General features: G+C 40.8%; 2 protein-coding genes across 3 annotated transcripts in view; both read left to right on the forward strand.

Moving 5' to 3' along the window:
- The window catches only part of LOC133557134 (sarcosine dehydrogenase, mitochondrial-like), a 74,472-nt gene extending 74,423 nt beyond the window's left edge, over positions 1–49 (forward strand). The window contains exon 12 of the mRNA XM_061907377.1: positions 10–49. Within this exon, the coding sequence (XP_061763361.1) occupies positions 10–49 (40 nt within the window). The remainder of the gene's footprint in view (positions 1–9) is intronic.
- LOC133557159 (collagen alpha-2(IV) chain-like) lies at positions 1–24,982 on the forward strand. Of its 2 annotated transcripts, XM_061907405.1 has the most exons (38): positions 1–45; positions 115–156; positions 7,700–7,771; positions 7,848–7,892; positions 7,960–8,007; positions 8,082–8,117; positions 8,183–8,227; positions 10,549–10,609; positions 10,717–10,830; positions 12,274–12,423; positions 12,506–12,577; positions 12,685–12,836; positions 12,913–12,985; positions 14,827–14,933; positions 15,010–15,193; positions 15,517–15,561; positions 15,797–15,871; positions 15,943–16,041; positions 16,131–16,352; positions 16,490–16,651; positions 16,726–16,896; positions 16,984–17,127; positions 17,201–17,326; positions 17,405–17,586; positions 17,655–17,718; positions 17,795–17,869; positions 17,958–18,065; positions 18,141–18,248; positions 18,336–18,407; positions 18,479–18,604; positions 18,698–18,814; positions 18,939–19,100; positions 19,209–19,307; positions 19,381–19,527; positions 20,685–20,801; positions 21,021–21,212; positions 21,290–21,576; positions 24,268–24,982. In XM_061907405.1, the coding sequence occupies exons 2-38, from the start codon at positions 121–123 to the stop codon at positions 24,520–24,522; spliced, it is 4,350 nt and encodes a 1,449-aa protein (XP_061763389.1). In that variant the 5' UTR covers positions 1–45; positions 115–120; the 3' UTR covers positions 24,523–24,982. The 2 variants fall into 2 exon arrangements, with proteins under 2 accessions (XP_061763389.1, XP_061763390.1); XM_061907406.1 differs by lacking the exon at positions 15,517–15,561.
- The last annotated feature ends 1,692 nt before the right edge of the window (positions 24,983–26,674 follow it).

Raw genomic sequence — 26,674 nt, forward strand, 5'->3', positions numbered from 1 at the left:
TTCTCCTAGGGTCCGCCGGGGCCCCCAGGTCCACCTGGTCCAAAGGTAACGTGTCTATTTGTATGTTTGTTGCAGTACGAGAGTGTTGTTCCACATATTGTGTTTTTTGCCCAGGGCACCATGACGAAGGTGTTCAAGGGGGTTAAAGGCAGCCAGGTGAGACTTTTAACTAGAGGTGTACCGGTAGGTTTTCCTCGATATTGGAGCCTAGCGTATCGGCCAATGCCGAAATTAATGTGATACGATAACACGAATCATAATACACACTTTTATTGCTCTGTCGTGTGGAAGCTTGATTAAGTGCAATTACTCAAACAGAACAATGGTCGGTATGAAAAACACTAACCATGTTATTTTTAACTGTATGAAATGGACTATTTGCCTTAAAATTCAAGTGAAGTTGGAACTGTTGGGTTTTTTGGTGACACCTAGGGGTCACAATAATCCATTAAGTTAAGGTCATGACGCAGGAAATTGATTGATGCGGACACGTTTGTTACTGGATACTTGCTAATATCGTTTTACCTTGGAGACATTGTATCTTTTTTTTTTTTTGGCGACACCAAGTGGCCACAATAATTAATTAAGTTAAGCAGGAAGTTGACTGATGCGAACCCGTTTGTTGCTGGATACTTGCTATTATTACGCTTCTGTCTTGGAGACTTTGTATTTGTCAGTAATATGCAACTATAATTACTTGACACTTATTTACATTGACAAATTGGGTGTTTTAGACTGCAATATTGTTCAATTCAGGACACGTATTATGCACGTCGATACGATAAGAGAGCCTTGAGTACTGGCCATTACTAATATTGTGTCAAAGTTATTTGGTGATGAAGGGGATGGAGGCAGGCATGGAATGAGAAAACATGATTTAATTAAATACTACGACAAAACCAAAACCAAAAGGGTACAAAAACAAAGCGCGCACGAGGCGGATAACAAACTAAGGGAGCTAGCACTGGAGCTAGAAAACAAAAATAGCATGGAAAACATAAGTAGTACTTGGAAAACAAAACGGGAGCAAGGAGCAAAAGACAGTAAGCCAAAAACCGCAATCAAATAAAGCTTACCGCAACGCTGCATTGACAAGACAGGATACGACACGACAGGTAGCAAAGACAAGTGCGACATGTGGCAACGACAATGATCCAGCAACTGACACAAGACAAAGCAGGTACAAATAGGAGCGGGCTGATTGGCAACAGGTATGAACAGGTGCCAATCAGCCGCAGCTGAGGAGGAACACAGCACTCCGGGAACAAGACAGGAAGCTGACAAAATAAGAGCACTAACAGGAACTAAGGACAGGAAATACTAAACACACAGGAGAAACTAAAACACAAACAAACTGTCAGTGGCAAGCCTGACATATTGATTAGATATGATATCAGCACGGGTCATAGATATTTTTATAATGTGGTAGATAGGGAAGTTAGAAAACTTGATCAAGTGGAATGACACAAACAGAGAGCAATGGTAGGTATGAAAAACACTAACCAATTTAATATTAACTGTCTGGTGTGGACTTATGTTATTTTGTCAAGTTGAACTGGAGTGGTAATTGTATTTTGGCGACACCTACTGGCCAAAAAAATTAAGTTAAGCAGCAAGGTGAGTGATGAGGACACTTTTGCTACTGAATCATTTCTAAAACACTGCAATATGCATTTTTTATTATTTGAAACTTGTCTATATTGACAAATGTTTTTTTAGATTGCAATATCGTTCAATTAAGGACACTTATTACGTATGTTTAGCTTGTGTGCTATTGTGTGCTTAGCTGTTGTGGAGCTGCACGCTCCTATTAGCCTATACAATAAATACAAAGAAATACAAAAACCAACCGTGTGTGCTTATTGGAGGACATTTAGATGTTAACTAATGCGCTACAGGACTGCTTATATCGGCGAGTTCACTTACAAGCCAATATAATTGCTGATATCGGACCGATGTCAATATCTGATCAGGATACCCTAACTTTTAACATTTTCAAACGGTGGCCTCCGCTTTAAAGGCCTACTGAAATGAGATTTTCTTATTTAAAGAGGGATAGCAGGTCCATTCTATGTGTCATACTTGATCATTTCGCGATATTGCCATATTTCTGCTGAAAGGATTTAGTAGAGAACATCCACGATAAAGTTTGCAACTGGAGAAAAGCCCTGCCTCTACCGGAAGTCGCAGACGATGACGTCACATGTTGATGGCTCCTCCTATATTCACATTGATTTTAATGGGAGCCTCCAACAAAAAGAGCTATTCGGACCGAGAAAACGACAATTTCCCCATGAATTTGAGCGAGGATGAAAGATTCGTGTTTGAGGATATTGATAGCGAAAAAAAAAAAGGAAAAAAAAACCGCGATTGCATTGAGACGGGGGCTTCATCGTGGCAGAGGGGTTAGTGCGTCTGCCTCACAATACGAAGGTCCTGCAGTCCTGGTTTCAAATCCAGGCTCTGGATCTTTCTGTGTAGAGTTTGCATGTTCTCCCCGTGAATGCGTGGGTTCCCTCCGGGTACTCCGGCTTCCTCCCACTTCCAAAGACATGCACCTGGGGATAGGTTGATTGGCGACACTAAATTGGCCCTAGTGTGTGAATGTGAGTGTGAATGTTGTCTGTCTATCTGTGTTGGCCCTGCGATGAGGTGGCGACTTGTCCAGGGTGTACCCCGCCTTCCGCCCGATTGTAGCTGAGATAGGCACCAGCGCCCCCCGCGACCTTAAAAGGGAATAAGCGGTAGAAAATGGATGGATGGATGCATTGAGACGGATTCAGATGTTTTTAGAGACATTTACTAGGATAATTCTGGGAAATCCCTTATCTTTCTATTGTGTTGCTAGTGTTTTAGTGAGTTTAACAGTACCTGATAGTCGGAAGTGTACGTCCACGGCCGGGTGTTGACGCGCAATTTCTCGGGGAAGTCGACGGCAGCTGTATGGGCGGCACAAGCTCAGCTGATATCCGGTAAGTGGCGACTTTTTAACCACAATTTTCTCACCGAAACCTGATGGTTGATATTCGGTTGGGATCCATGTCCGCTCTGATCCATAGTAAAGTTTCACCTCTGTGAATTTTAAACAAGGAATCAGCTGCATGGACGGCGCAAGCTGCAGGCGATGAGAAAATTCCTCCTTGCTCCTTGTAAGAGGCGACTTTTTACCACAATTTTCTCACCGAAACCTGCCGGTTGACAAGTGGTCGGGATCCATGTTCGCTTGACCGCTCTGATCCATAGTAAAGCTTCACCTCCGGGAATTTTAAACAAGGAAACACTGTGTGTTTGTGTGGCTAAAGACTAAAGCTTCCCAACTCTGTCTTTCTACTTTGACTTCTCCAATATTAATTGAACAAATTGCAAAAGATTCAGCAACACAGATCTCCAAAATACTGTGTAATTATGTCGTTAAAGCAGACGACTTTTAGCTGTGTGTGTGCGCAGCGCTCAAACTTCCTAAAAACCCGTGACGTCACGCGTACACGTCATCATTACGCGACATTTTCAAGAAAAAAGTCCCGTGAAATTTAAAATTGCAATTTGGTAAACTAAAAAGGCCGTATTGGCATGTGTTGCAATGTTAATATTTCATCACTGATATATAAACTATCAGACTGCGTGGTCGGTAGTAGTGGGTTTCAGTAGGCCTTTAATACAGGCAGTGCCTAAATTAAACACTAAGTGGTGCCATCTACACCTCCAATAATCACACAGGGAACAAAATACACCTTGGTATGCTCTAACAGCTGTACAGCATGTGCAAATTGGATTAGATTTAACTTCGCCAGAGCACTTATTCCACACTGATTGGACTTGTCGCTAACAGTATTAAAAATGACAGACACCATGCCACATTGATATTGATTTGATCCAATTAAGAGGTGCAAACCGACTCGAAGACACAATGAAAAAATATATATGATGCTGCTGTTTAATGAATAATATATAAATATATAAACGTGTATTAGTGTTGTCCCGATACCAAACTTATTTCGATACTTTTTGGTACTTTTCTAAATAAAGGGCACCACAAAATTTGCATTATTGGCTTTATTTGAACAAAAAATCTTAGGGTAAATTAAACATATGTTTAATGCAAGTTTGTCCTGAAATAAAATAGTGAACATACTAGACAACTTGTCTTTTTGTAGTAAGTAAACAAACAATGGCTCATAATTAGTCTGCTGACGTATGCAGTCACATATTGTGTCATTTCTCATTCTATTATTTTGTCAAAATTACTAAGGACGAGTGGTAGAAAATTAATTATTAATCTACTTGTTCATTTACTGTTAATATCTGCTTACTTTCCGTTTCAACATGTTCTACCTACACTTTTAAAATGTAATAATCTCTTATTCTTCTGATGTTTGATACTTTGCATTAGTTTTGGATGATACCACAATTTTGGGTATCAATCCGATACCAAGTCATAACAGGATCATACATTGGTCATATTCAAAGTCCTCATGTGTCCAGGGACATATTTCCTGAGTTTATAAACATAATATACATTTTTTTTTAAACGAAAGATGATGTTGTGATGCCAAGAAATATTGACGTAATCATAGCAGTATTGACTAGATATGCTGTTCAACTTGATATAATTACAGTGGAAGTTAGGTGTAGAGCCACCAATGGCGTCTGTTTACATTTTGACGCCGGTGACCTACGATGTGTAGTGAATCATGTTTATCTATTCCTCGTCCTGCAGTGATAATGGTACTTGTATGAAACATACTTTATTTGTCGCCATGGAGGCGAGGATTAGTGATTTAGAAGTAACTAAAACACTGCCGATTGGGGCTGAACTTTACCCGCTAGCTAGCTAGCCATGTCTTAAAGGTCTACTGAAAGGACATTTTCTTATTTAAACTGGGATAGCAGGTCTATTCTATGTGTCATACTTGATCATTTCGCGATATTGCCATATTTTTGCTGAAAGGATTTAGTAGAGAACATCGACGATAAAGTTCCCAACTTTTGGTGCTGATAAAAAAGCCTTGCCTTTACCAGAAGTAGCAGACAATATGCGCGTGACGTCACGGGTTGTGGAGCTACTCACATCTGAACATTGTTTACAATCATGGCCACCAGCAGTTAGAGCGATTCGGACCGAGAAAGCGACGATTTCCCCATTAATTTGAGCGAGGATGAAAGATTTGTGGACGAGGAAAGTGAAAGTGAAGGACTACAAAAAAAAAAGACTATACAGTGGAAGCGATTTAGATGTTATTAGACAAATTTACTAAGATAACTCAGGAAAATCCCTTATCTGTTAATTGTGTTACTAATGTTTGAGTGAGATTATATGGTCGTACCTGTGCAACCTGAAGGTCGACGGGTGGTGGGGATGCCCATCTCTGCCCTTCGCAAGGGACCCTCTTCGAAACACGATCTTTCGAAATGATCGCTGCATAATACACTGTACTTTGTGTGTGTGGTCCAATCCAACCGTGTTCGCTTGACCGCTCTGTTCCATAGTAAAGCTTCACCGTCATCTTTCGGGAATGTAAACAATGAAACACCGGCTGTGTTTGTGTTGGCAAAGGCGGCCGCAATACACCGCTTCCCACCTACAGCTTTCTTCTTTGACGTCTCCATTATTCATTGAAAAAATTGCAAAAGATTCAGCAACAAAGATGTCCAGAATACTGTGGAATTTGGCGATGAAGACAGACGACTTATAGCTGGGAATGGAGCTGGGAAAAAATGTCCTCTAAAATGCGTGACGTCACGCGCACGCGTCATCATACCACGACGTTTCAGCAGGATACTTCCGCGCGAAATTTAAAATTGCAACTTACGCCCGATTGTAGCTGAGATAGGCGCCAGCGCCCCCCGCGACCCCGAAAGGGAATAAGCGGTAGAAAATGGATGGCTGGATGGATAGTAAACTAAAAAGGCCGTATTGGCATGTGTTGCAATGTTAATATTTCATCATTGATATATAAACTATCAGACTGCGTGGTGGGTAGTAGTGGGTTTCAGTAGGCCTTTAAAGCACCTCTTCTTTAGGGCATTGTAGTGTTATAACTTTTGTTAGTTGTTAAGCCAAAATGCGTCCATTGTCCTTTTTCTGTCTACACACTGTGTCTGTTTGCAAGTCCTCGATGATTGTGCGCTACTGAACATGCTCGTCTGCTCGTAAACTAGCCTTGGCATAGTAGTAATTGTTCAAGTATTTTCATAGCTTAAGCTGAAATAAAGCCCTTTAACATGAAATAACACTTACGTAGTTGTGTGAATGATTCAGAACATTCACGTTTTTTTTTTCCTCTTCTCCAGATTTTGCTACCACAAGTGGTGTAAAAGTGTATTACAAGTACTGCTGCGGCCCATACGGACCACAGCTGAGAAAAATATATGTGGTATATATGACAGATGTCATGGAGCCCACATTTGCGAATTTTTAATGAAACCGTTATTTAAGTAACTAGATGGTACAATTCGGGATGAGTTTTTAAAGGCCTACTGAAACCCACTACTACCGACCACGCAGTCTGATAGTTTATATATCAATGATGAAATATTAACATTGCAACACATGCCAATACAGCCTTTTTAGTTTACTAAATTGCAATTTAAAATTTCCCGTGAGTTTCTTGTTGAAAACGTTGCGGACTGTAAGGAAATATTTGCGCTGCACCAAACACGGCTAAAAGTCATCTCTGTTCATGGCGTAATTACACAGTATTTTGGACATCTGTGTTGCTGAATCTTTTGCAATTTGTTCATTTAATAATGGAGACTATAAAGAACAATGCTGTTGGTGGAAAGCGGTGTATTGCAGCTGTCTTTAGCACCGAGACATAGCCGGTGTTTCTTTGTTTGATGTGAAGCAGAGCGGTCAAGCGAACATGTTTTCTCACCGTCAACCAGCATGTTTTTGGATGGGGAAATTGTGATATATATCTTACCGGAGACATCCATGGATTATTCGTCGTCCTGCAGCAGCTGTCATGTCAAAAAGGCCGCTGTGAGCTTGGCTCCTCGGCTTTTCTCTGAGACACTGCATGTTCACCGCAGCCATCCGACCTCGAGGTATGTCTTTACAATCTTTAAAATCTCACTAAAACACTATTAAAACAATAAGCAGATAAGATAAAGTAAATGTGTCAAAAAACATCTGAATCGCTCACAATGCAATCACCGTTTCTTTCTTTTTTTTACTTATTTTATAATTTTTTTACTAGTCCTTAGCTATCAATATTCTCGCTCAAATTAATGGGGAAATTGTCGTTTTCTTGGTCCGAATAGCTGTTTTTGTTGGAGGCTCCCATTATAAACAATGTGAGGATGTGAGGAGCCCTTACACCGGTGACGTCATCGTCCGCGACTTCCGGTACAGGCAAGGCTTTTTTATTAGCGACCAAAAGCTGCGAACTTTATCGTCGATGTTCTCTACTAAATCCTTTCAGCAAAAATATGGCAATATCTCGAAATGATCAAGTATGACACATAGAATGGACCTGCTATCCCCGTTTGAATAAGAAAATCTTATTTCAGTAGGCCTTTAATTGTTATTATTGTTTATTTGTTTTTATTCAAACAACACTGAATATGGTGCATACAATTTTGTTGTACTCTCTATAATGGCAATAAAGATTATTATTTAAAAGCGGCCCATATTTGAGGGGACAGCGTAGATTCATGATCGACGTCATGCTTATGTGTCGTCTTCCTTGCACCACAGGGGGAGATCGGACCCCCAGGGAACCCGGGTAACTCCACTCATCCCCACACTCTGCCCCCTTATGGACCTTTGGTTTGTACATTCACTCGTTACAGCTTTAAACTAGAATATCAGCTGAGAAACGATCATGCGTCCTCTTTAATTTCAGGGACCTAATGGCCCCAAGGGTGTTAAAGGAGAACAAGGAGATCTGGTAAGTTCCTTGCACGCCTCAAGTCTCCTTTACCAGCATCGTCACGGTTGTCCTTGCTTCCTTGCAGGCTGACAACAAAGGGGAGAGTGGCATTATGGGATTCCCTGGATCACGAGTAGGTTTCTACATATTCCGGTCAAACTTAAACCTTCAAGCATTTTATTTATGATTTGGATGTTTCTTCTACAGGGTCTACCTGGGGCACCTGGGAGGTCTGGACCAAGGGTAGGGTTGTCACGATTCCGTGTGATGCATTTTTATATGGTGGTATTAATGCTGCTGTCCTTCAGGGAGACAATGGCGAACAAGGACCAATAGGCAGACCTGGTCCAAAGGTGAGGAACAGACTAAAATAAAACTAAAATCAAGTAAATCTACTCCACAGTCAAGTTGTGCATTCTACATCAGGGGTGTCCAAAGTGTGGCCCCAGGGCCTTTTGTAGCACTCAACACATTTTCCAATGGCCCTTGTCACAATTTTTTGCATTTTAATAATATAATGCTTGCTTTTGTGCTAATTTTGCAGCTATAATCCTCAGCGTCTAATATTTTGTTACATCATGAATGATACCTTAATGCAGTGGTTCTCAACCTTTTTTCAGTGATGTACCCCCTGTGAACATTTTTCTTAATTCAAGTACCCCCTAATCAGAGCATAGCAGTTTTGGTTGAAAAAAAGAGATAAAGAAGTAAAATACAGCACTATGTCATCAGTTTCTGATTCATTAAATTGTGTAACAGTGCAAAATATTGCTCATTTGTCGTGGTCTTTCAAGAAATATTTGGAAATAATATATAAAAATTACAAAAAACTTGTTGAAAAATAAACAAGTGATTCAATTATAATTAAAGTTTTCTACACACAGAAGTAATCATCAAGTTAAAGTGTCCTCTTTGGGGATTGCAATAGAGATCATCTCGATCAGTGGTTCTAAACCTGGGTTCGATCGAACCCTAGGGGTTTGGTGAGTTGGCCTCAGGGGTTCGGCGGAGCTTCTGCCGCCGAGGTCAAGACACATCCATTTCATCGTGAAAATAAAAACTTCTCCCTATCGGAATATTATGATACCCCCAAACAATGTTCACTTTAATTTCCATCTGATTTGCAGGTGTGTAATTTGTTGCGTGTTCATGCACTGTGTTGGTTTTGTTCTTTGAACAAGGTGATGCTCATGCATGGTTCATAATGTGCACCAGTAAAAAAACATCAAACTTTGTCCTGAATTTGGAAACAAAAAACATTTTATTTTTCACTACAGAAGGGTTCGCTGAATGCGCATATGAAACCGGTGGGGTTCGGTACCTCCAACAAGGTTAAGAACCACTGATCTAGATTCATGAACTTAATTCTAAACATTTCTTAACAAAAAAAAAGAAATCTTTAATATCGATATTTATGGAACATGTCCACAAAAAATCTAGCTGTCAACACTGAATATTGCATTGTTGCATTTCTTTTCACAGTTTATGAACTTACATTCATATTTTGTTGAAGTATTATTCAATAAATATATTTATAAAGGATTTTTGAATTGTTGCTATTTTTAGAATATTTTTTTAAAATCTCACGTACCCCTTGACATACCTTTTACCCCCATTTGAGAACCACTGCCTTAATGCAAGCTGAGGTTAAAATGCTAGCTTTTTTTTTTTTAGCTCATTTTGTACAGATACACTTCAGTCTTATTTTGGGACTTTAATGCAAGTTAGCAAGCTAACATTTAAAAAAAAATCAGGTCCACACCTCAGATTAATATATTTTGGTATTTAACACGTTAGTTAGCAACTCAGCATGTTAACATTAGCATGCTAGCTTGTTTAGCTAATTTAGCAGGTAATGGTAAATGGGTTATACTTGTATAGCGCTTTTCTACCTTCAAGGTACTCATAGCGCTTTGACACTATTTCCACATTCACCCATTCACACACTGTTGGCGGGAGCTGCCATGCAAGGTGCTAACCACGACCCATCAGGAGCTTTTTTGATTGACTGATTGAAACTTTTATTAGTAGATTGCACGGTACAGTACATATTCCGTACAATTGACCATTAAATGGTAACACCCGAATAAGTTGTTCAACCAGTTTAAGTCGGGGTCCACGTTAATCAATTCACGAGCAAGGGTGAAGTGTCTTGCGCAAGGACACAACGTACTTGACGAGGTTGGTAGAAGGTGGGGATTGAACCAGGAACCCTCAAGTTGCTGGCACGGCCACACTCCCAACTGCACCACGCATAAACCTCAGTGGCATATATTTTGTGTATTTCACTGAAGCTAACTGTTAGAATGCTATTGTTAGCACGTTTGCATAGCAATGTTAGCATGCTAGCTTGTTTAGCTCATTTTGCTCAAATTTTTTATTACTTGGCGCTATCTTTCCAGCGTTAACTGTGGGCATTTAAGTTCAGCTTTGGCTTTTCATCATTCACACGACATTTCAACCTAAATTGCAATCTCTAGTTCTTCGAAAAACAGCTATATTTTGCACTGGTTTTGAAGGAGATAACTCCCAACATAGCTCAGTCTGTGGCCCTCAGTGGAATATGTTTGAGCACCCCTGCTATGCAGTATTTTTGCAATAACTAACAATCCATTTCACTAAATCAACATTATTTTGAGCAAACGTCACTACTTCGATGAATTCTGTATTTTAGGGTGTGATCGGTGAGGCGGGTGACCTGGTTACAGAGGGATCTTGGTCCTGGTTTTCAGCAGGTATGTCAACTGATGAGCTTAGAAATTGGGCAAATCGAGCAAGTCTGATACAGGTGGAGAAAATGCTTGAAAGACGCTAATAAAGATGTTGTTTTTTACCTGATAAGCTGGTGCCCCCGGTCCCCTCGGTGAGCAGGGTGTACAAGGTGAAAGGGGCCCAATAGGAGACCAGGGCATTCCCGGACCACCAGGGCGTCCCGCTTCTCACACACAGCAACAAGGTCTGTAATAGGAAACACTTCTGAGCACAATTTATACACTTGCAGTCACAAGAGTTTATTTAAATGGTGGGCTCTGCTCCAATAGATGCCCCAATCAATAGAGTGCAAATAAGTGCCAACCCTTAAACAAATGCTTCATTTCCCACGCAGGAAGCAATGCGTTCATTGCTTGTAATATAACTGACACCACCATGTGCCAAAGGAGACCTGGCATCTGTAAAACTGAAGTATACAGTTACTGACTTGTGCAAAGCTGGACAGCCAGTTAACATCTAAATGTCTTCCAATAACTACACGTCTAAGCTTTTTTCGTATTTTAGTGAAGTCATTAACAAAAGGTAAAAATGGTAGGCTTACAGGCAACTATGAGCTAGCAGCTACACAACAGATAAGCATTCTGTCAGAGTTAGTTGTTGACGAACCCGAAGATGCAGAGAAGGAGGCAGGCATTGAGTAAAGAAAAAAGGTTTTAATTTAAACACTAAAACAAAACCAAACAAAGGGTACAAACAAATAGCGCGCACGAGGCGGATAACAAACTAGGCTATGAACAAACAAAACTGGAAGCAGGGAACAAAAGACAGTAAGCTACACAAAGCTACCAAATATAGCTTACCGCTAGGCTGCAACGACACGACACGACACGACAGGAGCGACAATACATGACAATAATCCAGCACAGACTGGAGGAGATAACAGGTCTAAATAGGAGCGGGCTGATTGACACCAGGTGTGGCCAGGTGCCAATCAACCGTAGCTAAGGGGACACAGCACTCAGGGAGAAAGACAGGAAACCAAAAAAATAAGAGCGCTGACAGGAAACACTACATACACAGAGGAAACAAAGACAAATGCAGAGGAAAAGACTAAAACATATTCAAACTGTCAGGGACAAGCCTGACACATACAATAGCACACAAGCTAGACATTAGAAATAAGTGTCCTTATTGGAATAGTATTTTAGTCTAAAACATGAGTTTTTAATATAAACAAGAATCAAATAATCAGAGTTGTACATTATTTATGGCGTGTTGGAAATTATCTGGTAACAAACATGTCAACATCATTCAACATGTTGCTTTACTTATTGAATTATTGTGACCACTTGGTTATGCAAAAAGATTTAATAAAATGCACCACTCCACTCTAACTTTAAAAAAAAAATGCTTAAATCTATTCAAGACTAATAATAAATATGTTAATGTTTTTCCATACCTAACAATGTTCGAGACATTTCACCTGATTGAACCTTTTCTAACATTCCAAACTACAAAATAATTAAAGTATTTGTTGATCCGTGCTGATATCGTAGCCGATCAATATTAGTAATGGTCAGGACTCAAAGGCTTTAGTAATGTATCGGAAGATAAAAAGTTGTATCAGGACACTCCCAAAGAGGATCAAAAGTTTAAATAATTGTTTAATTTTTGCCTTGTTCGTCAGTGTTTGATTTCGCCGGACCATTTGGAAAGAAGGGTGAGCCGGGGGAAAAGGGCCAACATGGTGAACCCGGACGTTCCGCTGTCAATGCAGGATCGAAGGGTCTCCCTGGTCGACCAGGTTCCAGGGGGCCTCCAGGTCCCAAAGGATCATGTGAGTATAGGAGCCACTGTCAATGTGTGGCGATACTTCATAAGAAATTTGATTGCCTGATGGTGTTCCTTGATGTCTCAAGGGCAAGAGTTCTTCAAGGGGTCTTCTGGAGCTAGAGGAAGGCCCGGAAATGCGGGCTTCAAGGGAGTGAAAGGTGCTGCTGTTATAGTTTTGGCTAATTAGTACTGGTGATGTTTATTTAATCAACTACTGTTTTGTCGCTGAAGTGTTTGGTTGATTTGCAAATGTGTGCGCGTTTAGGTGATCACGGACTATGCGAATGCATCGTCAACAACTCTCCAACCGGACCCACTGGCCTCGTGGGTGACACTGGAGATGTTGGAATGACCGGCGAGTTTGGTCCAGAGGGTGATGTTGGAGACCCGGGTCCCCAAGGATTGGACGGATTCTCAGTAAGAAAAATCTAACATGATCACCTGAAGTTTGAAACGTTTAATTTATTTGTTCACTGTTGATGTTTTCCTGCAGGGAACTCGAGGAGTCCCTGGTGAGCCAGGTCCAAAAGGCAGAAAAGGAGACACAGCGGTGGCAACTCAGAAAGGTGGGATATCTGTGCACAATCATATGGGCGTATTGCACTATGCTCATGCACATTGATGTGCACTTGTTGTAGAATCTTCCTCTGAATGTTCTGAACTCCCGTTTCAATCCCAGTAATGTATTAAGGAGATTAATTCTGGCAGGAGCTTGACATCCCATAGCTGACATCAAGTTGTACAAACCCTGTTTCCATATGAGTTGGGAAATTGTGTTAGATGTAAATATAAACGGAATACAATGATTTACAAATCATTTTCAACCCATATTCAGTTGAATATGCTACAAAGACAACATATTTGATGTTCAAACTGATAAACATTTTTTTTAGAATTTGATGCCAGCAACACGTGACAAAGAAGTTGGGAAAGGTGGAAATAAATACTGATAAAGTTTAGGAATGCTCATCAAACACTTATTTGGAAATCCCACAGGTATGCAGGCTAATTGGGAACAGGTGGGTGCCATGATTGGGTATAAAAACAGCTTCCCAAAAAATGGGCAAGGTACACCCCTTTGTCCACAACTGCGTGAGCAAATAGTCAAACAGTTTAAGAACAATGTTTCTCAAAGTACAATTGCAAGAAATTTAAGGATTTCAACATCTACAGTCCAGGATATCATTGAAATGTTCAGAGAATCTGGAGAAATTACTTCACGCAAGCGGCATGGCCGGAAACCAACATTGAATGATCCTGACCTTCGATCCCTCAGACCATGTATCAAAAACCGGCATCAATCTCTAAAGGATATCACCACATGGGCTCAGGCACACTTCAGAAAACCACTGTCACTAAATACAGTTGGTCGCTACATCTGTAAGTGCAAGTCAAAGCTCTACTATGCAAAGCGAAAGCCATTTATCAACAACATACAGAAACGCCGTCAGTTGCAAAGTGGAAAAGTGTAGAGGTGGTCTGACATGTCCACATTTCAAATTGTTTTTGGAAATTATTCGACATCGTGTCATCCGGAACAAAGGGGAAGCAAACCATCCAGACTGTTATCGACGCAGAGGTTCAAAAGACAGCATCTGTGATGGTATGGGGGTGCATTAGTGCCCAAGGCATGGGTAACTTACACATCTGTGAAGGCACCATTAATGCCGAAAGGTACATACAGGTTTTGGAACAACATATGCGGCCATCTAAGCGCCGTCTTTTTCAGGGACGCCCCTGCTTATTTCAGCAAGACAATGTCAAGCCACATTTAGCATGTGTTACAACAGCGTGGCTTTGTAAAAAAAGAGTGCGGGTACTTTCCTGGCCCGCTGGCAGTCCAGACCTGCCTCCCATCGAAAATGTGTGGCGCATTATGAAGCGTAAAATACGACAGCGGAGACCCCGAAATGTTGAACGACTGAAGCTCTACATAAAACAAGAATGGGAAAGAATTCCACTTTCGAAGCTTCAACAATTAGTTTCCCCAGTTTCCAAACGTTTATTGAGTGTTGTTAAAAGAAAAGGTGATTTAACACAGTGGTGAACATGCCCTTTCCCAACTACTTTGGCACGTGTTGCAGCCATGAAATTCTAAGTTAGTTATTATTTGCAAAAAAAAATAAAGTTTATGAGTTTGAACATCCAATATCTTGTCTTTGTAGTGCATTCAATTCAATATGGGTTGAAAAGGATTTGCAAATCATTGTATTCCGTTTATATTTACATCTAATACAATTTCCCAACTCATATGGAAATAGGCTTTGTACTTTCTTTAAAACAACAAATTAGCTGGGACTCAAATATCAGCGCCTCCGCCGGTCACAACAAAGTAATGGTTGCCTCCATTACATTAAAACACAATCCATTCCACTTCAGCGTTAATGTTCCTTTGTAATGCCCACAGGATATCCGGGAGACGCTGGGATTTTAGGCCGAGATGGTGAACCAGGATCTCCAGGGGCTCCAGGCCTTGTTGGTCGGCCCGGTTTCCCTGGTAATCGAGGCCTTCCAGTGAGTCCAGGACTGGTCCTCAGTCATGTATTATTAATAAAATTGGCTTTAATTGTCATTGCTTTCATTTCAACAGGGAAACGATTCCAAAGGAGAGCGCGGAGACAAAGGTTTTGCCGGTCAACCTGGTCGACCTGGTGCGCCTGGACTGAGAGGAGAGCCAGGTCCAGACCTGGAGGGTCTCAAAGGGCAGCCTGGTTTACCCGGCGATGCTGGCCAAAACGGTTTCCCTGGAGTTCCTGGAACACCTGGCAGACCAGGTAAAATAGGCATCTGAGAAGAATACTACAATGTGGGTCCTTCAAGGCTTTCCTTTAACTGTTTCAGTTTAACTACTTAATGCTCATATGTACACTTTTCATTTGAACTGAAAAGCGTATGATTGGCTTGTCAAGTAAAAATGTGGACGCATGAAGTATATCTTGCCATTGTACCATTACTTGTCCTTCTTTGCTTCCAGTTGTTGCAGGGCCTGCAGCAATCAAACCAGCTCGGCCAAAGCTTGTTTGCAATAATGCTTGTGCTTTTTGAATAATATCTTGTACCGAATGCTCTCTCCTTCTCTCTTGTTTACAACTGAAAGGCGGCTGTAGTCCAACAGGAGATGGAGGACAGTGGGATGTGACAGGTAGCGGGTATAATGATATTTACAACTCTCTAAGCAACAGCTTTGTTGTGCTTTGCCCCCATGTGCATGACTGCTATTTTTTTTTTACATGTACAGCAAATGAAAGTAGCTATTGTAATAATACAAGAATCTCATAGTATAGAATTCACGCTGGGCACCAGACAAAGTCACCTCAATTTTGGTATAATTAAGTCTACATATAACCATGAAATGAGCATTAATTTGTTGTTCTTAGGTCCTTGCGACACTTTCCAAGGACCACCTGGACTGCCTGGTTTTACTGGTCCGAGAGGGTTACCTGGTCTCCAAGGTAAGAAGCAGCGAAGTGTCTTGCTTTAAAGCATGTTGGACTTACCATGTCCTTACTTAATAAATCACCAGGTCTTCCAGGTGAAAAGGGTATTCCAGGTGCATTTGGCCCAAAGGGAGAGAAAGGAGAAGTAGGAGACTATGGCCCAGGTGGCCGTCCGGGACCGCCAGGCAAGACTGCGTCATAGAAACAAATCTCTTTACAAAGCTCAATAAACTTTTGATCTTGATTTATTGAACTGGATCATCTCCAATAATAGGTTTTACTGGCCCCCGTGGTGATTTGGGCTTACCCGGGAGAAAGGGGTCAGTTGGAGCTCCAGGCGTTCCTGGGCTGGCCGGACGCAACGGAGCACCTGGCGACAAAGGATTTCATGGTGAAATCTTGGGTGCAGCACCAGGACCGCCTGGTGACCCAGGACTGTATGGGCTGCAAGGAAATAAAGGTCATGCCGGAGATCAAGGCGAGCCGGGCTATCCAGGTGAACACCATTTTGAATCATTTTAGGTCGAACACAAAACTCGGATGCTCTAACTAATTAAACCACCTCAGAGGTGTTCGACTTTGGAGGGTCCACCGTATTTAAGGAGTCTTATTTAAATTGTTCTGTTGCCACAGGAATGGGGGGAATGCCTGGTATGATTGGTTCCAAAGGCATCATTGGCCCTGCAGGCCCACGGGGGGTACAAGGAAGTTCAGGGCCACCAGGTACTTATGGATACCCTGGAGATTTTGGCAAAGCTGGTTCACCAGGGCTGCCGGGTGCCATTGGACAACCAGGTGACTCCCTATCCAATATTGTATAGTTCTTAGAGAATACCTTGTTATTATTTAAATCCCTTCTTGGACTCTAGGCTTAACTGGAGAAAGGGGAACAGAGGGAAACCCAGGTCCTCCAGGTCCATTTGGAGTGTCAGGGTTCCCAGGGGAGCCAGGTAATGATGGTGTTCCTGGAGAGAATGGCTCACCGGGTAACATAGGACAGCCGGGACTTGATGGACGACCAGGAGCTCTAGGAATGAAAGGTAGGTTCCACAATTCCGCAATATATTCCAACCCAAAAGTCGACGGTTCAAGCAATTTGGTCATGACAATGGTTCCCTGTTTTCCAGGATATAAAGGGTCTCCTGGCATGTCGGGCTTTTCAGGGGTCAAGGGTAATACAGGTATAAAAGGATTCAGTGGGGTCAAAGGGGACACTGGACTACCTGGCCAAATAGGCCCTAAAGGAATGCCCGGTCAAAGTGGAGAAAAAGGTGCAAGACTCGTCTTTTCATATTTGTAGGTATTAGAAATACTTTCTCCCTAACTCTCAACATTGGATTGCAGGTGATCGTGGTTTAAGGGGTCCACCCGGGGAGAAGCCAGAAATCCCTGCAAAGTTGATTGTCGATATGAAAGGCATTAAGGGGGATCGTGGAAAACAAGGAAATCAAGGCTTCACCGGCCCAAGAGGTTATTCGGCTGACTGCCATGACTTAAAACCCTCCCGTGTCTTTTCGCTTTCTCACATGTGACAACTGCTTTCCACAGGCTTGAAGGGTTTACCTGGTGTTCCAGGCCTTGAGGGAGGCCATGGATTCCCTGGGGATCCCGGTCATGAAAAAGGTTCTCATGGGGATCCTGGTGCACAGGGGTTATCGGGGTTAAAGGGAATGCCGGGTCCTACCGGAACACAAGGAATTTCTGGCTTTGTGGGGATGACTGGTAATAAGGTGAGTCTTTGGAATCACTGGCTCTGTCATTTCTGGAGTTAATTTACCTTTTTTGTTCTTGTCTCTAGGGCATCAAAGGAAGCCCTGGTGCTTACGGTGCATCAGGAGATAAGGGCAGGAAGGGAATCAAAGGTACAAACCAGACAGAATCAAAATTGTAATACTGGTTGGCAAATAGTTTGGCATTCTTAAATACTCTGATTTAAAGGTACCAGGGGTCCTCGCATCGACATCCCAGGAGCAACTGGACTGAGAGGAGAAGTTGGTTCCGTAGGCGGCCCAGGTAAGATAAAGTAATGTTTCACTTTAGTGCCTATTAGCGATGCAGAGGCTTGCTAATGCTTGAAATGTTTTGATTTCAACCCAAAAAGGTGAGAAAGGATTAACTGGAGTGCCTGGAGAGAGGGGTGTTCCTGGTTTTCATGGTATCGAAGGAAAAAGGGGACTTCCAGGTGATGCCGGCGATGTAGGATATCCAGGTAGGGTGTTCACATGACAGGATATATTAGTCTTTTACAGAACTTATATTGCAATTGCTACTCTACAAATTTCAGGCTCGGATGGGCAGAAAGGTACTCCAGGTAATCAAGGGCAGAAGGGTTTTCCTGGACCACCTGGAAAAGAAGGGTCCTCAGGTTTACCTGGCTTTCCAGGAACCAAAGGTAAAAAGATTAATTCAATATATTTCTTTCTGTGGATAATGGTCTTGTGGTTTGTTAAAGTTGTAATTTATGTGCAATTGTATGCAGGCTTCCCTGGTCTGGTTGGTCTTTATGGATTAGATGGATTGAAAGGACAAAAGGGTGTCCTCGGAATCCCAGGTACTTCATTTTTGTAATTTCAGTTCATGTTCAGTTTCTGGCTAGGTATTGAGCGATTCTGTTGTTGCCAGGTTTGGATATCATTGGACCAGCTGGCCACCCCGGGACCAAGGGAGAAAAAGGGGAGGGCGGAAAACCCAACACTCAGGCAGGTTTGCCAGGTGTCACGGGTTTGAAAGGATTTCAAGGAGACTTTGGTAAGACACTCTCTGAACTCCAAATTGATGAATGTTTAAAGTGATAAGGAATTGGGATGATGCTAAGACTGTTCCCATGTTGGATCTGTTCAGGTGACCAAGGTCATCCGGGACCATCAGGCTTCCGTGGGCCTGTAGGACCAGATGGGAAAACAGACAGACCAGGAACTGCTGGGGATAAGGGCTTTCAGGGGACTAAAGGTTATCAAGGTTAGACAACTATTCCTACTATTGCTGTTCAAGTATTCTGATGAAAATCCTCGCACAAAGATCTAATTCCAAATGAAGAGTTTAACCGGGTTTTGTGCTCTGACTCGCAAATGTCGTTCCCTAGGTCTCCCTGGGCCCAGAGGTTTTCCTGGTATTGATGCTGCCCCTGGAAAAAAGGGTGTAGTGGGAATACTCGGGTTTCCCGGAGTCCCCGGCAGGAAAGGGTTCAATGGGGACCAAGGTACACCCGGATATAGAGGACAGACTGGGATATCTGGGAAGAAAGGTATGCATACTGTAAACTGTACATTTACAATGAGAATATGCCCAGTGGGCTACATTCTGGTTATCTACTACTATGTACAGTATTTCTGTAGGAATATTTTTCTTCCAGGTGACAAAGGAGAACAAGGCTCAATGGGGATTCCTGGTACGATTGGGGTCAAAGGCGAGAGGGGCCCAACTGGAACTGAGGGAGACGCTGGACCTCCAGGTTTGACTTTATTGATTGGGTTCCCAAGTAGGTCAAGTACAGTTTTTACATGATCTACTCGGCCTGTTGGCAGGTTTCCGTGGGTTACCAGGAAACCAGGGATTAGCTCCACTGCCTATTACACTCCCAGGAGAGAGGGGGCCTCCAGGACCACAGGGCATCCAGGGGCCGAAAGGCATCCAAGGGGAACCAGGACCACGAGGACCCCCTGGGGATGCTGGTCTGTTTTTGTTCAAATTCATTTAAATGAATAAATAAATAAAAATAAACAACTTGCTAATTTAGTGGACAGATAGATGGATAACAAAATAAATAAAACTCACTAAATATGTAAATACACATGATAGAAAAAAAGGAAATAAATAAAGATAACTCAATAAATTAGTAAAAAAGTAAATACATCAAAAAAATAACTTAGTAATTAAATCAATAAGCAAAAAGATAAATAAATAAATACCTAAATATATTAAAACAAGTAAAAACTAAATAGATACATAAATAAAGATAACTCAATAAATTAGTAAAAAGGTAAATAAATCAAAAAAAGAACTTAGTAATTAAATCAATAAGCAAAAAGATAAATAAATAAATACCTAAATATATTAAAACAAGTAAAAACTAAATAGATACATAACTAAATAAGGAATAATTTACTAAATAAGTAAATACACAAAAAAAGAAAGAAAAAAAGAAAGAAAAAAACTCACTAATTATGTAAAACTTGCTAAACAAGTAAATAAATAAATAAACAAATAACGAAATACATTAATACAAAAAACTGAATAAAAATAAAGAAAATAATTAAAAAAAAAAACTCAACAGATACCTTAAAACGTACTGATTAAATAAATACACAAAAGAAAGAAATAAGTCAATATCTAAGTAAATTAATAAAATATTAAACTAAATTGATACATAACTTTCTGTGTGGAGTTTGCATGTTCTCCCCGTGAATGCGTGGGTTCCCTCCGGGTACTCCGGCTTCCTCCCACCTCCAAAGACATGCACCTGGGGATAGGTTGATTGGCAACACTAAATTGGCCCTAGTGTGTGAATGTGTGAATGTTGTCCGTCTATCTGTGTTGGCCCTGTGATGAGGTGGCGACTTGTCCAGGGTGTACCCCGCCTTCTGCCCGATTGTAGCTAAGATAGGCGCCAGCGCCCCCCGCGACCCCAAAAGGGAATAAGCGGTAGAAAATGGATGGATGGATGGATGGATACATAACTAAATGAACAAATACATAAAAAAACACTCACTCAAATAGTAGATAAATACAGTACATAAGTACCGAAATAAATTGTTAAAAGACTAAATAAATACATAAGTCAATCCCCAAACTGCAGCTGTGACATACTGTATCTTCTTTCTCCCTTTAGGTTTTTTTGGGCCCCAGGGGCAGAAGGGCATGCCCGGAATCGGTGGCAGACCGGGAACGCCCGGATTCCGTGGCGAGCAAGGTCAGGTGGGCCATGCTGGTCTGCAAGGCATGGAAGGTACGTGTGTCTGACTGACTCTTGCTTACAGGAGGATGTGTGCTAACAACCTTAGATTAAAGGATTAGAAACATTGGATGCAGGTTTGGGCAGGGAAAATACTTATTTACAAGGAGTATCATTGTTGTTTAGTGAATTAGACTCATTTCATTGTCATGTTTATACAAAATTATCGCTTACTGTTTGTCGTAGTAATAGTTGGTGTTTGCTTGTTTGCAGGTCACTTTGGCAAAGCAGGCATCCCAGGATTGCCCGGCATGCCTGGTCGTAGTGTCAGCGTGGGCTACTTACTGGTCAAACACAGTCAGTCCGAGCAGACCCCCATGTGCCCAGTGGGGATGTCTAAATTATGGGGGGGATACAGTCTCCTGTACCTGGAGGGACAGGAAAAGGCTCATAATCAGGATCTAGGTCAGAATTGGGAATTATTAGGATGTAAAAGGTATTTTTTGAAATCATCATAAATGACCTGGTGTTGTTCTCTTCAGGCTTGGCCGGCTCGTGCCTCCCACGTTTCAGCACCATGCCTTTCCTCTACTGCAACCCGGGAGACCTCTGTTACTACGCCAGCAGGAACGACAAGTCCTACTGGCTGTCCACCACCGCCCCGCTTCCCATGATGCCCGTGGAGGAGGGCGACATCAAACCGTACATCAGCCGCTGCTCAGTGTGCGAGGCGCCGTCGGTCGCCATCGCCATCCACAGCCAGGACATCAACATCCCGCAGTGCCCCGCGGGATGGCGCAGCCTCTGGATCGGCTACTCCTTCCTGATGGTGAGGAGTGTGGACATTTCATTAAGTACACCCGCATGATCTATTTCCTTACATAGTGGCCAATGGTGAAGGTAGCAAGCGGCTATTAGGGGTGGGGCGTTTATTAGAGTGAGGCCTTTTTATGTTCAAAACCATTTAAAAATAATTAAAAATGTGAATTACAAAACCAATTAAATTAAATATCACAAAATTTCTAAAATAAATTGTATAATTAATCAACATATACAGTGGGGCAAAAAAGTATTTAGTCAGCCACCGATTGTGCAAGTTCTCCTACTTAAAATGATGACAGAGGTCTGTAATTTTCATCATAGGTACACTTCAACTGTGAGAGACAGAATGTGGAAAGAAAATCCAGGAATTAACATTGTAGGAATTTTAAAGAATTGCTTTGTAAATTATGGTGGAAAATAAGTATTTGGTCAAACATTCATAGCTCTCACTGATGGAAGGAGGTTTTGGCTTAAAATCTCACGATACATGGCCCCATTCATTCTTTCCTTAACACGGATCAATCGTCCTGTCCCCTTAGCAGAAAAACAGCCCCAAAGCATGATGTTTCCACCCCCATGCTTCACAGTAGGTGTGGTGTTCTTGGGATGCAACTCAGTTTTCTTCTTCCTCCAAACACAACAAGTTGAGTTTATACCAAAAAGTTCTATTTTGGGTTCATCTGATCACATGACATTCTCCCAATCCTCTGCTGTATCATCCATGTATCCATTTTGGTATAAACTCAACTCGTCGTGTTTGGAGGAAGAAGAATACTGAGTTGCATCCCAAGAACACCATACCTACTGTGAAGCATGGGGGTGGAAACATCATGCTCTGGGGCTGTTTTTCTGCTAAGGGGACAGGACGATTGATCCGTGTTAAGGAAAGAATGAATGGGTCCATGTATCGGGAGATTTTGAGCCAAAACCTCCTTCCATCAGGGAGAGCTTTGAATGGTTGACCAAATACTTATTTTCTACCATAATTTACAAATAAATGATTTTAAATTCCTACAATATGAATTCCTGGATTTTTTTTCCACATTCTGTCTCTCACAGTTGAAGTGTACCTATGATGAAAATTACAGACCTCTGTCATCATTTTAAGTGGGAGAACTTGCACAATCGGTGGCTGACTAAATAATTTTTTGCCCCATTGTATGTATTTATGTATAAATATATACACATATATATATATATATTTATTTATATACTGAGATAAGCTCCAGCATCCCCCGCGACCCTGAACGGGACAAGCGGTAAAAGATGGATGAATGGATGAATATATATTTAATTTAAGGTTTTTAAAATAATGTATAATAAACACTTTCGCACTATAAATATTATTAAAATATTCCAACTTTTCGGAGTCAATGTTTCCCAGCTTTTGCTGCAGAAAAAGAAAGACAGAAATAAAGAAAAAAAAATGAAGTAAGTAAGTAAATACACATACAAAAAAAACTAACTCATTATAAATAAGTAGCTTGATAAGTAAATAAATACATCAATAAATAAAAATAATTCCCTAAATGAGTAAATACACAAATAAATGTGTAAATACAAATACCTAAATGAATTAACAAAAAAACAAAAAGAAAAATAGTTCACTAAATAAGTAGTTGGATAAATAAATTAATAAAAATAACTTATTAAAATAAGTGAATATACAAAAAGTGTGTAAAAACAAATACGTTAATAAATGAAAAGAAATGAGAGAAAAAATAGCTCACGAGATAATTAGTTGGATGAATTAATAAATACAAATAAAGCACAAATAAAAAAAACTGTTAAATATATAAATACATGTATAATTATATAATTATATTAATACATAATATATATTTTACAACTGAAATAAATACAGTGTTCAGGCATCTATTTGTGGTGGTGTGGTCGGGCGGCGGGGGGAAGGGGGGGCAGGGGAGGCAGCGGCAGCGATGACCAAGATGAAAGCGGAGTTGGAATATAATTACAACACTTTATGTACATATTTATATACATAATTATATGATATTTACATATTTATATAATATGTAACTACAAGCTCCATTCACAGACAGAGTCCCATTGCTTTTATGAGCGGTCGAGCGAGTCAAAAGCTGGAAAAAATAAATAAATAAATATATATATATTTTTTAAATAATCAATCAATCAATCAATGTTTATTTATATAGCCCCAAATCACAAATGTCTCAAAGGACTGCACGAATCATTACGACTACAACATCCTCGGAAGAACCCACAAAATAAAAATAAAAAGTTTTTTATTTGTGGCGGCCGTAATTCTTTCGTGGCGGGCCGCCACAAATAAATGAATGTGTGGGAAACCCTGAAATAATATGTAAGCATTGTCATAATATTACATATAATTGTAATATAATGTAATTGAACATATAATAATAAGTATGTGACACACATTTAATATATTATTCCATCTATCTTTCCAATTAATAATTATATTTACATCTTCGGCACCACATGGCGGTCATAGAGGTCATCACAACCCCAAACGGCAACATTTGGTATCTTTTCCTGAAAGATTGAAAAAGTGTTGATTTGAGGTGTGGTGTTGTCTATCAATGAGGCATTATTTGAGGAACTATGCAGCATCTGCTCCCATAACAGCGCCCCCCGCTGTCACAACTGGTAACGACACGACAAATAACGACACAAACGACTTGACCTCTTATTCCCGCAGCACACGGCGGCAGGAAATGAGGGCGGCGGTCAGTCCCTGTCGTCGCCGGGTTCCTGCCTGGAGGACTTCCGCACGTCGCCGTTCATCGAGTGCAACGGGGCCAAAGGCACGTGTCACTACTTCGCCAACAAGCACAGCTTCTGGCTGACCTCCATAGACCAGTCCTTCCACACCCAGCCGGCATCAGAGACGCTCAAAGCGGGCCAGCTCCTGTCGCGCATCAGCCGCTGCCAGGTCTGCATGAAGAACTTGTGAAAAAGGAAACCTTCTTCTCGCTTTATTTTTTTGTCATAAAGCAATGGATCTGACGCCACTCGTGCATGCAAAGACTTTGTTTGGTGCCTTGAGATGCCATAATGAAGCCAGCGACGTTACGGTTGTGTTTTATATGTTTGATGTGTCTGGTATGGTGCTTACTTTTTTAACTTATTATTACCTCAGACTGTTCACTACTTCTTCCAGCAAACATGCTTGTGAGTCTTAAAGCCACTAACTCCGCACTATCGTTGCTTATTAATACGTCATTATTTTATCGCCCATGTTACATGCACTTCTAGTATGAGTTATAGCCAGCGTCATCTTCCATGTTCATGCACTGATTCTCTTTTTTGGAAGTATCCGACTGAACCTGACCATTTCCCTGTTCATTGGAATTGTATTTCCCCCCCCCGTTAAATTTGACCAATCCACAAATGATTAAACTACCAGGTGCACACGCGGTGTAAACAACCTTCATTTCAAAGTCCAAAATGGTTTGATCTGGGTTGTTTTTATTTCAAACGAGGGTGTTTGGTTCGTTTTGGGCAAATAATCACACACAAGTCAGTCAAACCGAATAGAAGATGGTGTTTTTGTTCCCCTGGATGAGTTGATTTGTATTCAGAGTGAGTCGGGAGAACAAAATGTACAGTATAATCCGTGGTTTTACTTTTTTTTTTTTTTACACAAACTAACCAACCATACTTCATCTACCCATCAAGACAGAGCTTGTCTACCTGAATACAGCAAAAGTGGTAACTCGGCTTACCAGTTTTTCATGATATGACCGTTCTACCGGTTAGTTGTTGTGCTTTAAAGCAGTGGTCCCCAACCTTTTTGTAGCTGTGGACCGGTCAACACTTGATAATTTGTCCCATGGGGGGGTGATGATTTTTTTTTAATTAAAAAAAAAAAAAAAATTGTCATGAAAAAGGGAGGGTTTTTTTGGGTTGCTGCACTAATTGTAAGTGTAGCTTGTGTTTTTTATGTTGATTTAATAAAAAATATATATATATATAAAAAATTATTCTGCGGCCCAGTACCAATCGAGCCTGGTGGTTGGGGACCACTGCTTTAAATTGTTAGCAAAAAATGGGGTTATGGGCCTCCCCAACTTGAGTAATAGTCACAATGAACAACGTAAAATCCAACCAAAACATCCTCTGTCTTACACGCTTGCAATAGCTTATAGGTAGAAATCAACAAAACATACTTTTTCCAAGCGGTGCCAAAAAGAAGAAGCGGCTGGTGTAATTTAATTAAAGAAAGAAATCATCAAAAAACATGACCGGGCGAGTAGCCGACTTTTACTGCGACAATAATCTGTGCCATAATGAAGCAGGATAAGCCGACAACACCAAAATAATAACCCGGCAGGTATTTGTGCAAATACAGAGAAGCTGCTGATGGTGTGTTTGACGGAAAAGCAGTGCAAACCGCAGAATTCCACTTTACAAAGTAAATGCTGTACATTATTATACTACTTTGTTTTCCATTCATTATTTCTTCTCTTGGGTGGAACAAAATAATTGGATTTCCAATTAATTCAATGGGGAACATAATTTTGAAATACAAGTATTTTAAGTCAGGAGCTCCGTCACAGAACCAATTAAACTTGTAAAATAAAAGGTGCTACCTTAAAACCAATCCAAAAGATCTGAAAAAAAAAAAAGATTGACATTTTCCTATAATAAAAAATGTAAATGCAATTAATCCATTTCAAACGTATTAACGCAAAACATTTTACAGAGTGTAATTATATTCTTTTTTAATGCAAAAAACAATATTTACATATAAATGACAAGTTAAATGTCACTTTCTTGAAAACGTGTTGGCAAAAACTGCGATGGGCGAAGAGGGGTGATGGGGAGGGGAAAGCCACACGGACAGAACTTTTGATACTTGGCTACGAATTCTTTCTCACCTTTTTTTTTTAATCAAAGTACTGGCACTCACAACATTCTTTGGCCCCATAGTGGATTATTTTGCAGTCGTACGAAAAAAACCAAGAGGGAACCAATGGACTAGTTGTGTAGGATTTTAGCTGAAATGTTTGTGGAACACCCAAATAATGCAAAAAGCGTGGCATATAAAAACAGAGGTACCACTGTTCTTTTTCCTATAGAAAAAAGTTAAGAGATCAAATATT

Source organism: Nerophis ophidion, linkage group LG08 (genome assembly GCF_033978795.1).
Source record: "Nerophis ophidion isolate RoL-2023_Sa linkage group LG08, RoL_Noph_v1.0, whole genome shotgun sequence".
Lineage (NCBI taxonomy): Eukaryota > Metazoa > Chordata > Actinopteri > Syngnathiformes > Syngnathidae > Nerophis > Nerophis ophidion.